Source organism: Tiliqua scincoides, chromosome 3, assembly GCF_035046505.1.
Source record: "Tiliqua scincoides isolate rTilSci1 chromosome 3, rTilSci1.hap2, whole genome shotgun sequence".
NCBI classification, from domain to species: domain Eukaryota; kingdom Metazoa; phylum Chordata; class Lepidosauria; order Squamata; family Scincidae; genus Tiliqua; species Tiliqua scincoides.
Genome location: NC_089823.1, coordinates 34,881,680 through 34,894,235, shown reverse-complemented (window position 1 = coordinate 34,894,235; position 12,556 = coordinate 34,881,680). Strand labels below are relative to the sequence as shown.

The 12,556-nt window shown below is 42.6% G+C and overlaps 2 protein-coding genes across 2 annotated transcripts in view; one reads left to right on the top strand and one right to left on the bottom strand.

The window, feature by feature from the left end:
- The window catches only part of ATP1B1 (ATPase Na+/K+ transporting subunit beta 1), a 33,290-nt gene extending 21,583 nt beyond the window's left edge, over nt 1-11,707 (top strand). The window contains exons 3-6 of the mRNA XM_066620337.1: nt 4,065-4,223; nt 7,763-7,947; nt 8,847-8,927; nt 10,320-11,707. Of these exons, the coding sequence (XP_066476434.1) occupies nt 4,065-4,223; nt 7,763-7,947; nt 8,847-8,927; nt 10,320-10,586 (692 nt within the window). The 3' untranslated portion in view covers nt 10,587-11,707. The remainder of the gene's footprint in view (nt 1-4,064; nt 4,224-7,762; nt 7,948-8,846; nt 8,928-10,319) is intronic.
- The window catches only part of NME7 (NME/NM23 family member 7), a 104,451-nt gene continuing 103,407 nt past the window's right edge, over nt 11,513-12,556 (bottom strand). The window contains exon 12 of the mRNA XM_066620338.1: nt 11,513-11,798. Coding sequence (XP_066476435.1) covers nt 11,766-11,798 — 33 coding nt within the window. The 3' untranslated portion in view covers nt 11,513-11,765. The remainder of the gene's footprint in view (nt 11,799-12,556) is intronic.

Sequence of the window (12,556 nt, the reverse complement as noted above, 5' to 3'; positions counted from 1 at the left end):
TATGTGTATTGTAGTCTCTTTCCTGTTAAAAAATAATTAAACTAGTTGAACAGAGGCATTTAACCCAAGTTTGGATTCCTACATTCTCCCTCACCATCTTAAAAAATGAACTTAACTCCTAGTTCTCTAGGGAGATGAGTAAGAGGGAGAGGTTTCAGATCTACTTGTAATATTTTAGCTTCTTGTTAATAAAGTTTTTGTGACCATAGGGCATTTTGTAGCTTTACTGCAGTTTTAAAAAGTGAGTGTTCTAGACTTGAGTGACTGCTGTACAACTCTAAATAACAAACCCAAGTTGCCAATGAATAAATGAGTCCTGAGAAGAAAAATAGAGCATGTTCTAGAAACAACACCTTGAAGCCTTCAGATACTACTTGTGTGCTTGGCTTATCTGGCTACTGAGACTGATGATGGAACAAAGGAAAGCTTTGCCCTGACTGCCGTAGCACACAATTTGGGAGATGGGGTGGGGGGCGATTGCTGGGCAGAATGTGGGGACACCCTTTGTTCAAAAAGACCTGCTGTCTCAAGGCCCAGTTACACTTCACAGGGGCTGCTGCTGATTGGCATTCTTCTCCATGCCTCACACTGACACTGACTGGTGAAAGAAATGTGTGATGCAATGTCACTATGTCCCCTGTTCCTGCTTTACTTCAATGGCTGTTGTTCGTAGGGGGTAAAACAAACCAACAAAAATGACATTGTATCATGTGTTTCTTTTGCCATACATTACAAGAAAGAGGTAGGTGTGTGTGTGTGTGTGTGTGTTTGTGTGTGCAGGTGGTGGGGAGAGTAGTCATTGGAAGCCCAGTATCTCCCATGCCGTGTAGGTCCCTGCAAATAGGCAAGATAATCTGAGCACCCTTCATTTGGCATGGGACAAAAAGATGCTTATGGGCAAATTGTCTGGAAAAAATAGTAGTGCAGTTAGGGCTGTAATCCTAAGCATACATGCCTGGGAGTTAGCTCCATTGAACAACATAGGACTTCCTTTTGAGTAAATTGAGTTGAGGTTGGGATACAGGAAGCTGGACTAGATGGGCCTTTGGCCTGATCCAGCAGGGCTCTTCTAATGTTCTTATGTTCTTAAATGTGGATAGGATTGTGCTATAGGTGTTCCGATAGGTGTATCTGCCCCAAATGTAAACTTGAGGGCACCGGGACGCAGTCTTGTGTCTGTGTGCTCCCAGAAGCATTTGGTGGGCCACTGTGAGATACAGGAAGCTGGACTAGATGGGTCTTTGGCCTGATCCAGCAGGGCTCTTATGTTCTTATGGAGCAAGATTATCATCAAAGAGCCTGTAATCTACTGATAGTTATCACAGTAGCATAGTGGGCTTTGTTTAAACTTTTACCGGTGAATAAAAAGTCAGAGCTTGCTCAGAGGCTTATGGAGTGTTGGATTGGGAGCTGGGATCAGGGTTTGGCCAGACTGGCTGACCAAGCTGGGATGAACCCTTAACTCTTGGTACTGGAGGCAATGGTACTGCCTAATGCACCATCTGTGGGTAGCTGGGTGGGTGGTGTCATGGGAAGCCCAGGTTTACTCCAAGGCCCCCAGCAGGCTAATGCGGATGCTGCTAGGGAGACACGAGTTGAACTCTTCACATGGCTGTGAGGCTTGGGCCAATTATTAAATCTCAACCTAACCTACCTTGCAGGATTGCTATCAGGAGAAGGAGACAAGCATGTAACACATTTTTTTTAAGCAAGTAAAATATATACTATTGAAAAAGTATTTATATCCCAAATGGTTATGTTAAACTTTTTGGATTTTTTTGTGTGTGAGAAAGATTGCGATCCTAGAAAGAACTAATTACAGCATTGTCTGAGAAGTTTCTGTTGCGAAGTCCCCCTCCTTTGCCTGTCTGCTTTAAAACTGTGTGCCTTAATAAACATGGTGTGTGGCAGAAAGTAACACAGCAGCAGCAACAGCATGAATTTCATCTCCCATTACTTTCATTGTCAGTGTTAATCACGCATCAAGTGATTCAATTAAAATGTGACCTGAAACTCATGGGAGAGGAAACATGAGGAACGCCTTGTTGTAATGACTGTGGGACGCTTTTCTCTTGCATTTACATGCAATGCTTTCCTGTATCCCTCCCATCCTGAAATCACCTGCCTCTTCTCCTTGTCTCTGGCCAAAAAGGCAGAGCTAGTCTAGGAATTAAACAAAAGTGTACTGTGTTCAATTACTGCTATGCCTAGACTAGGCTCCCCTGACTCCATGAGGCACACAGAGGGCTATTAAGGCAAAACAAATGATTGTGAGATGGTAGCTCAGCATATTGCCGTCAAATAATTTGGGCCTGATCAGATTGCCCTTGGTCCCGTCCCCCCATCTCCCCGCTTGCTAGTCGAAAGCTGTGCTCACAGGTGCTCCTGATGGGGCTCATGGCTCCCACTGTACTGGGCACTTTATGTAAAGCAATATATTAATGATTCATCAGGGGCAAAGTCAATGGGTTGTATCTTGATGTGTGTGTGCAAGTGTTAAGTTTCTGAACTAAACTGCAAAAGAGTGGCAGAGGAAATCAGAAATGTCTTGGCGGAAAATTTATTTACTTTATTTATATCCCGCCTTTTTCCCCCGAAGGAACCCAAAATCAGAGTGTCAGGACAGGACGTAATCTTGTTCTTGAATACGGGAGCTTTCTGTGTGATCTTTCAAACTGGGAGCTGAGCCTCATCAATCCATACTCTGCACCGGACAATTGTGTGTCCAGTGAACTGTGAAAGATGGCCTGCCATGGGCAAGTGGCACTACTTTTTTATGATTGGCTGCAATCCCCACTAATGAGGATGTGTGTGTGGCCTGGGCTTAGCACGTAAATTGCATTTTATTATTTTTTCTTTTCTGCACAGGTGCAACCCTTAGCAGGCAAAACTCTGACCCGTCTCACAAACCACACAGGGCCCTATTCCTCACAGTGTGGGAAGCTGGGCAAAGAGGCAGTTTGACAGTGGCACCTCTCTTCTGTTCAGCAGGGGAAAAGCAATGGCCACTATTCAATCTAGCGTAGTGTTCCTCCCAGTGGCTGTTTATTCACGTCTCCCTTGTGAGCCCTTTGGGATTGGTAACCATCTTCTTTTTCCTTTGTTAGGTCCTCCTCTTTGATAACTATTTTTGTTGCTGAAAAACTGTATTAAAAAGTACTCTAAATAATAATAATGCTCCCATATGAATATGCCATTCAGGGTCACACTCACAACCCCAGAAGTGCACAACTCCAGGTCATTGTGCATCTTACAATACAGTTAGTTCTCTGCAACAACTGGGAATGTGCCCCAGAGTCCTCTGGAGTAGGGAATTCTGGGGCACACTGTATTCATATGGGAATGTTCCTTTCTCATTCTGGACAAGAAGAAAAAATTAAACAGGTTGTAATGCTTTTCCAGTAGCGGTGGCAGAAAATAGGTTGTTCTATCCATGGCCCATTGGCAGTGGCGTACCTGGGGGCTGTGGAGTCCCAGAAAGCAATAGTGTGACATCATATGATGTTGTGCAATGTAATTATGTCACATGACATCATTTCTGGGGAAGGGCCAGGCATGCAAGCGCACTCACATGAGCGGCTAGGGTGATTTTGCTGCAGCTGCTGCTGTGAAAATCTCCCCAACTGCTGCTGTGACTGCCCCTACACTGCAGTCACTTCCTGACTATCTGGGCCAGCTGGTGCCCATCTTCAAATGGCCCCCAGAGTTTGTGCCCTGGCTTGCCATACCCTGGATATGCCACTGCCTGTTGGTCAACTTCTGATGGATCATCACGTTACTGCTGGCTGCTGGGATTCTTGCAAGGAATGTTCGGCCGGGGGGGCCGGGGGGCGGCGGGTGTGGTATTGGTTCAGTTCATGTATACAGAGGTTTAAATATGGTCCAAAATACTTACACATACACAATCCACCCCACCTTACTTACCAATCAGTAGACTGTGGGCCATTTATCTCTCTCGCTGTCTTTCCTCTGACATATGTGATGTTTGCAGCAAAATGTCACTGCCACAAACCCAGTGCAGCATAAAGTCCCTGGGTAGATTATTGCTTTTTTTCCTGTTTCAGGACTGACCAATCTTCCCCAGGTCGAGAAAATGGAGATTTCCTTCAGGCTCTCTGATCCAGATTCACACCAGAAGTACATCAATCCCATCAACAACTTCCTGAAAGCTTATGATATGGAGATGCAGAAAGAAACAGATATGGATTTTGAGAATTGTTTGAGTGAGTACACCTGATTTTGTTTGCGCATCATGTTACTTTGCACTGATATTTTTTCATTGGAGGGGCAGGTGGTGGTGTTGGTAAGTAAATCTCTATGTGCCTGTCTAAAATGATGCTTATCTGCAGTGAGACTAGCCAGGCTTTTTCTCATCCCATTAGGAAACAGAAGAGACTCAAGTCTGAAGGACATTAATTTTAAAGCATAATTTAACTAACATCTAGAACAAAGTGTCTCAGGAATTCATGGAAAGAATTGTGAGTCGAATAAACAGAAGCGAGAATTTTTTATTAATTTTTTTAAATGTCCAAATTAATAACAAAGAAACAATACATATATAATACACAGACATAAACTATCTAAAGCAGTGGTTCCCAATTTGATGGGTCACGACCCACCACTCAGGAAAATACTTGTCCCTGCCTCTTTAAGGGGCTGGGAGGGAGGGAGGCAGCAACATGATCCTCAGGATTGCACTGCTCCCAGGGATGGGAGGGTTTTTTTACTTACCTCTAACCAGTGCTGCAGTCCTGGGGGATGTAGGGAATCCTCTGCAGGACTCCCTGAGCCTGCAACAGTTTTTTAAAAAGGAAAAATGGGAGTACTTTCAGTTTTTGTGACAAAACTGGAAGTGCCCGTTCTGGAAATGCCTGGTTGTTTTTTTTGAAGACTGTTACAGGCTCGGGGAGCCCTGTGGAGGGTTTCCCGAATCCCCCAGAACTGCAGCGCTGGCTGGAGCTAAGTGTAAAACCTTCTCCCATCTTCTGCAGGAGCGCAATCCTGGGGATCGCATTGCTGCCTTACCCCCTCCTCTGCTTCTCTGCCTTACTCCTCCATATACACTCACAGTCATGTCATGTCGTGAGAATGGATGATGGGCGGATCCCAAAGGATCTCCTCTATGGAGAACTTGTGCAAGGAAAGCGCCCTACAGGTAGACCACAGCTGCGATACAAGGACATCTGCAAGAGGGATCTGAAGGCCTTAGGAATGGACCTCAAGTGGGAAACCCTGGCCTCTGAGCGGCCTGCTTGGAGGCAGGCTGTGCAGCATGGCCTTTCCCAGTTTGAAGAGACACTTGGCCAACAGTCTGAGGCTAAGAGGCAAAGAAGGAAGGCCCATAGCCAGGGAGACAGACCAGGACAGACTGCACTTGCTCCCGGTGTGGAAGGGATTGTCACTCCCGGATTGGCCTTTTCAGCCACACTAGACGCTGTGCCAGAACCACCTTTCAGAGCGCGATACCATAGTCTTTCGAGACTGAAGGTTGCCAATACAAAAAATACACTCACAGTGCTTCCAACTTCCTGTTAGTAGTTTGGGAAACACTGATCTAAAGGTAAAATATAGCAGGTATGGAGCAATATGTCCTGTTTACTTATATTCCTACTCTATTTCTTCTGTACTTCAGATTACATAATTCTGATCTCCATCATAACTTTTTATACTTGTCATTGTCACTCATTGTTTATAATTTGTTCCACTATTCTTATTCCTCAAATCTGCAAATCATTGTCTTTTTTCCTTCATATACCGAAAGTCAATGGGTGGTTACCAATTTTCTACAAATGAAATTACTGATTTTTCTTTAAGCATTGTCAGTTTGTCCATTTCTGCTAAGTCCAAAATGTTTATCCACCATTCTTCCACTGAGGGTACTTCTGATGTTGTTCATTGTTGCTTGGAAAGATTCTCACTGCATGAGTCATATATTCAACTTTTTTCTCTGCACATTCCTCTGTCAATCCCAATAAAAAGGCTTCTGGTTTCATTTGTATATTTGCTTTTAGAATCTGTTTCATCCGAGTACCTGACGCCAGTACCTTCTGCTTTTTTCACATGTGCACCACATGATAAATTGAACCTTCTTGTTTTTTACATTTCCAACATCACTTGACACATTTACACACATTTTTGCAAGTTTACTAGGCATCGTGTACCACCTATATATCATTTTATAGGAATTTAATATTCATATTTAAGGGTAACTTCAAACTTTTGGTCCATAGTCTTTCCCATTGTTCCATTAAGATATCATGCCCCACCTTTTTCACCCATTGGGTCATACGTGATTTAACCTGTTCATCTTCTGTCTTGTATTTCAATAACCATTTATACATTTTGGCAATGATCTGAATTTCTTCCCCACCTAATTGTATTTCTAGTTGGGTTTCTCTCTCTTCAAAACCATATATATTTTTATCTACCTGAAATCTTTCCAATAATTGTACATATAAAAGCCATTGACAATTGAGACCTGTGGAAGGAAGAATTTTGGTGGAAAAGGCAAGGGAACCCCAGCCTGATTAGGATTTGTTAGTGCTAAAGAGGGACATGTGACACACCTCTTCGAAATGAGATGAGCTCATGTGACCCAAAGGCATACATGCAACGATTTTTAAATACACATGATCTAGAAAAATGGCACAATCAATATTGCTCGTGTCAGATGGACCCGATGCCCATCTATGTGAAACTGTAAAACTGTGTATTCTGGGACCTCCCGTAAGGAATTGATCAGAGTAAAAAATAAATCCTTTTAAGATGATAATGTGAGAGCCTATTTTTCATAATCAGAAGTTTTCCTTTAACTTAATTTTAGGCTGGTATAACATATGTTATCAGATAAATGTTCCAAATTATGAAAGGGGTTCAGAATTCATTTTTGTACATGCTCAGTTTCAGCTCTTAAGGCAGCTGTGAGCATCATTCAGGTTACAGGTTCTAATCATTTTTTTTAAACTTCTCCACCAACTGAAGTCAGTAAATGTAAAACAGTGGCCGGGGAGCGTAGTATGACACCGAATGGTGGCTCAGGAAGCAGAGCCAATTACTTGTTGCACCCCATGAGTTACACACTGGGTTGCCCTGCACATAAAAGGTCAAGTATATATACAGGTGAGGGATTCTGATTCCTAATAGTTTCTCTGTAGCCCACTAGGGGGACTAGGTCTGTCTTCATCCCATATCCTGGTTGGAAACCAGGCTGGAAAGGATCTAAATACTTGTATCTCAACCAGAACCTCCTGGAGTTGAGAGGCCATGGCCTACTCTAGGATCTTGCTCAAAAAGGGCAAATTTGAAACTGCCTGATATTGGTTTAATGTGCTGAACAGCAGGGAAGCTTTCAGTTTTTTAACACACACCACTGTCGCCTTCAAATGGAGGGAACACCACCATCCCCAAAGGAGGCATTTATAACCTTCCAAACCTACACCCAGCCCAGCCCTGGCAGTTAGCTAATTAATAGTTAAGACAGGGAAAAATCCAGGATTTAGGTAGTAGGTAGTAAAACCTTGCCAATTTTACTACAGATAGCCAATGGATCTGTCAGTAAATCCCAATCTACTTTCTGTCTGCTCCTGGTGAATTCTAGTCTGTCTGAGACTACTAGAAGCCATTCTGTAGATGGAAAGTAAAAACCCCATGACAACAAGGCAATGGGCACCTTGAAACATTTCAAACATATTTGTGCAAATTGATCAAAATGCTTATGTCTTTCTCCCCCTCCCCTTGTCTCTCTATTGCTCCCCTCCTCCAGCCATCCCTAGCGGCCCCAAAAACAGAGGTTCTTATGACAACAGCCGAGGCAGGCTGTCTGTTTGCAAGTTCTATCGCAGCTGGCTGGAAAACTGCTCTGGGTTAAACGATATGACCTATGGCTACAAAGAAGGCAAGCCATGTGTCATCATCAAGCTCAACAGAATTCTGGGCTTCATACCAAAGGCAAGTGCTGCTTTTCCTATCTAGGTATGCAGACAAGGTTGAAGTGAAGGTGGGAAGACATAGCATGGCCTCCTGTGATGAGGAGATTTGGATGTCTCACCTTGAACACACTGTGTTCTCATCTCTGGGACTGATATGAGATAAACACTGGATGGCTGCTTGAACTCAGAATTCTTAGTGGGGGAAAGCTCTACTCTTCATCCTCTGATCACAGGGAGGTGAACATTAGCATTCTGTTGTAACTACCTGCAACCACTGGCTGGTGGTTCTGACATTTCAGTTCTTGTCATATATCATGTATTGTATTGGTAAAGGGTCTTTCTTCAGCCTTGCAAGCATGTGCATAGGTTCCTAGCCCAGAAATATTTTAGCTACCTCTGGCTGTAATCCTGTGTATATTTGCCTGGGAGAAAGCCCCACGGAACCTAGCGATACTTGCTTCTGAATAAACATGCCTCATATTACACTGTTAATTACATGTGGACCAAAAGAGCCAACTTTTGTACTACTTCTGGACCTCTTTACCTAGATGCACTTATTTCCTTAGCTAAGTGACCAGGCAAGCAGCTACTGGTAGTCTGACCATATAGAGTAGAAGGACTCTCACAGATTTTCTGTAGACTTTAGTTGGCTCCTCTTCTGGTCTTCAAGTGATACCTGGGGACTACTTTATGGTTGCTGAGAGCGTTGTCTGAAAACCACACAGATTCTTGCTGAGTTCAGACTGTAACTCCAGCCTCTTTCTCACAAATCTACTTCATCTCCTCATCTGTGGGTATAAAACAGTTTTGGAAAGAGCGGATTTAGGAAATACACTTCTTGGAAATGGACTTCTTCATCTATTAACAAAGATTGTGATGGCTGTTTTAAACCATTTGTAATGTGTTTCTTTTTCTTAGCCTCCACAAAATGACAGTCTACCACCTGAGATGCTGGCAAAATATAACCCTAATATCATTCCTGTTCACTGCACTGCTAAGGTAAAGTAGTTCAAGCTTTTTGGGGAGGGAGGGACAGACCAGAAGCTAACAAATAGCCTTTGATGATGTTCACAAGCGATAAAGATGCCTATGTTATTTTTTCCCTGTGCCGCAACTAAAAGGGCATTTTCCACTGTTGCCTGGCACCTGGAATTCAGTCCAGCATGAAAGTGGAAGCAGACCTTGAGTTCACTCAATTCACCCTCTACACATACCTGTTTCTCTCACTATGGGACAAAGGTAATGACCACAACTGGAGTTTCTGTTTAAATGCAAGGTTTCCCTGACCCAAATAGACAGAACCTGCTTTTTGAGCAAGGGTCTATTTTGCAGCCTCAAGGAGATCTTGCATTCAAACACAGAAACTCCTGCTGGCACCCATTAAGCTTTGCCCTGCAGTGAGAGAGGGAGCCAATGGGGACTGTATCTCAGTGGTAAGCTACACTTCAATTCCTAATCAACATCCTATTCCGTGGACATGTGGAGAAAAGAAGTGGGATTTCACCTGCTGGCCCTGTGCCAGCCTTATGCATTGCTCTGAATGTCTGTATAGAATGTAGGCATGTTGGGTTCTTGACTGTGCAGACCATGTAGAGCTGTGAGTGAGTGAGCTCCATGCATTCAACTGAATGTGTGGATGTTGGGAGTGGAAATGATCTACAGGTTGAGTCTCATTATTGGAAAAGGTTCCTTCCCAGAACTCAGGGGAATGACAAAAATCTATAGCAAATCAATTTAAAAAACAGTTCCCTTGCTCTGGTGATTTAAAAACAGCCTTGCTGACCTTTGTGATGTTAAAATAGTCATTAAGACAGCAATCCAACCATCCATCTCTCTCCAGGCCCTCCAACAATCAGTCTCTCTCCAGACCCTTAGAAAGGATTATCTTTCTTTCAGGGGGAAGGGAGTGGGGGTTGCTTGGAGAGAGAATATGATTGATGGATTGTCAGCTGGCTGCCCTTTCTCTAACTATTGTAAAGGACTGTTTTCCTTTAATTTAAAGGGCCCTTCTCATCATGTTGAGATAAAAATCTCTACAAGAGTAAGAAAAGCATTTTAAAGGGGTGCGTTCTTCCCCTTCTCCAGGGTTCAGCACATTCATTCTCATGTGGCCATTCATGTTGAGTAAATTTGTGTATAAAAAATCTGTGTATAACAAGGTTGGACCTGTATCTCCATGCATTCATCAAACTTGCAAAATAGATATTCAAGTGGGTACAAAGCAGTTGAAATCTATAGAAGTGTCTGGGCAGGCAGATTAATGGAGTGTCTTTTCAAGGGGATAGCTTTGTTTCAATTGTGAGGTTTAAAAATGACAATAGAATAGGAAATGAGGAAAATGAGCTTACAAAAGGCAATATGTGCAAGTGTTTGTCTCATTCATTCCTCCAGAAAGAAGAAGATGCTGACAAAATTGGCACTGTGGAATACTATGGCATGGGTGGTTATCCTGGCTTTCCTCTACAATACTACCCGTATTACGGCAAGCTCCTTCAGCCCCAATACCTACAGCCCCTTTTAGCAGTGCAGTTCACCAACCTGACCTTTGACACGGAGGTGCGTGTTGAGTGCAGGGCCTATGGCGAGAATATCTACTACAGTGACAAAGATCGTTTCCTGGGACGTTTCGAAATGAAATTCCACATTAAAAGCAGCTGATCACAAGCAGAGTTTTTTCTTCTTTTCCTCCTAGCCATTTAAAAAGTATATATATAAAAAAAGACAAAACCTACTAGTCTTGAACAAAACTGTCATACGTATGGGACCTACACGTAATCTATATGCTTTACACTAGCTTTCTGCATTTAACTAGGTTAGAATGTAAACTTAAAAGTGTAGCAATAGCAACAAAGATATTTATTCTACTGTAAATGACAAAAAAAAGAGAATTGAGCCTTGGGACATGCCCATTTCTACTGTAAATTATGATTCCATAACTGACTTGTAGTAAGCAGTGTTTCTGCCCCCTAAGTATTGCTGCCTTGTGAATTTAATTTAGTGTACAGTACTATAGGTGCATTACTCTGGTCATTTTTCAAGCCATGTATTATTGTACCTGTTTTCTACTTTCTGTGAGCAAAGATTTGCTGTCCAAGGTGTAAATACTCAGTGGGACTAAAACTGGCATGGTACTTTTAATTATTGTTTTTGTTCCTTTTTCCAAAAGGCCCAACTATGAGATTATTCAACAGCACTCCATAGAGCCTTTTTCTTCTGTGGTCTTAGGACTTATTTAGTATGGTGGCAGGGAAAATTAACTTTGAAGCCAAGCTGAAGAGAATAGGTGATTGCGTACTGTGCTTTGTAGCGACTGCTGCCTTTCTGCCCCTCATCCTCCAGTATGTTCTGAAGTTGTGTAAGAGATGTGAGTCAGCCCATCACTCTCCTAAGTGATGGGAATAATTATTTTGCTTTGTATATTTTCTTCTTTTCCTGCTAGAGGCATCATATGCTGTGGTGCTGTCTTTATTGAATGTTTTTAACCATTTTCATGGTGGAAGAATTTTATATTTATGCAGTTGTACAATTTTATTTTTTTCTGCAAGAAAAAAGTGTAATGTATAAAAATAAACCAAAGCCACATGTCTGAAAATAAATCTTTATTTTGAACTTTATGAAAAGCAATGCAGATACCCCATCAACTGGTGTTAAATGTTGTCTAAAGTGCAAAACTCTATGTTCTAACATATGTAATAGCCAGGAGTACAGTGCTCTTGTTGATCTTGTATTTCAGTCAGGTTAAAACATTGGACAATAAATGAATAAACACACATCTTCCATCCTGTGGCCTGCTTTTTTGCAAGTGGGTTCTGTCCCATAGTTAACACAATCGTCTGCTTAGAGGTCCAAGATATTGAAAAAGTACTGGACCTGCAAAAGAAACATGTTACAGAGCAACTTTAGTGGCATTGTATTCTGAAGAACTTGCTCAAACATCTCCAGTACCTCATGCGTAGAGTTCTGAAGGCAGCTTTGATAGGCACAGGCCACATTTTAGCAGGCTTCAGAACACACAGTTTGGTTGGACTGGTTAGTCTCCGCCTCGTTGCATAGACCCCCCTCCCCCGTTTTCCCCAAAAAGTATTTTATAAGTAGAAACTAGCTAATCATTGGGCAAATCCCTCCCTCTCGATCATCTCACAATTAGTTTATCTTTTTCAACCTTTCCTGAGAGTACTTAGAAAAGAGTTTTTTTTACCAAAAGTTTGGAATGTTGGCACACCTGAGAAGACTCCCTCCAGGTCTTTTCTGCCGCTACTTCTTTCTCAAATTTACCTTTGCAGAGGGATTAAAACCAATGGTTGGTTATGACAGAGGCTGTGTAGATCTTTTTAAAACCTGGATGCCTCTGAGCATGCTTAATGAGTTTTCATATGAGCTCTGATGCACAGAAACTACAGTGCCCAGTGGACACTTCAGCATAACTAAGGCCGAGGCCTATGGAACCTCCATCACTAGCCAGACTTTGCCCTGCTGATTTCCTGCATCTCTTTGCAAGGGCAAGTTTGCTTGGAAACCTGGGAGGACTGGTTGGCTGTTAGCCCATTATAATCCAGGCCTGCACCTAAATAATCATGTTGATTCTTCAAGGAAGAAAAATGGAGCAGGGGTAACTACCCTTGCTCCAT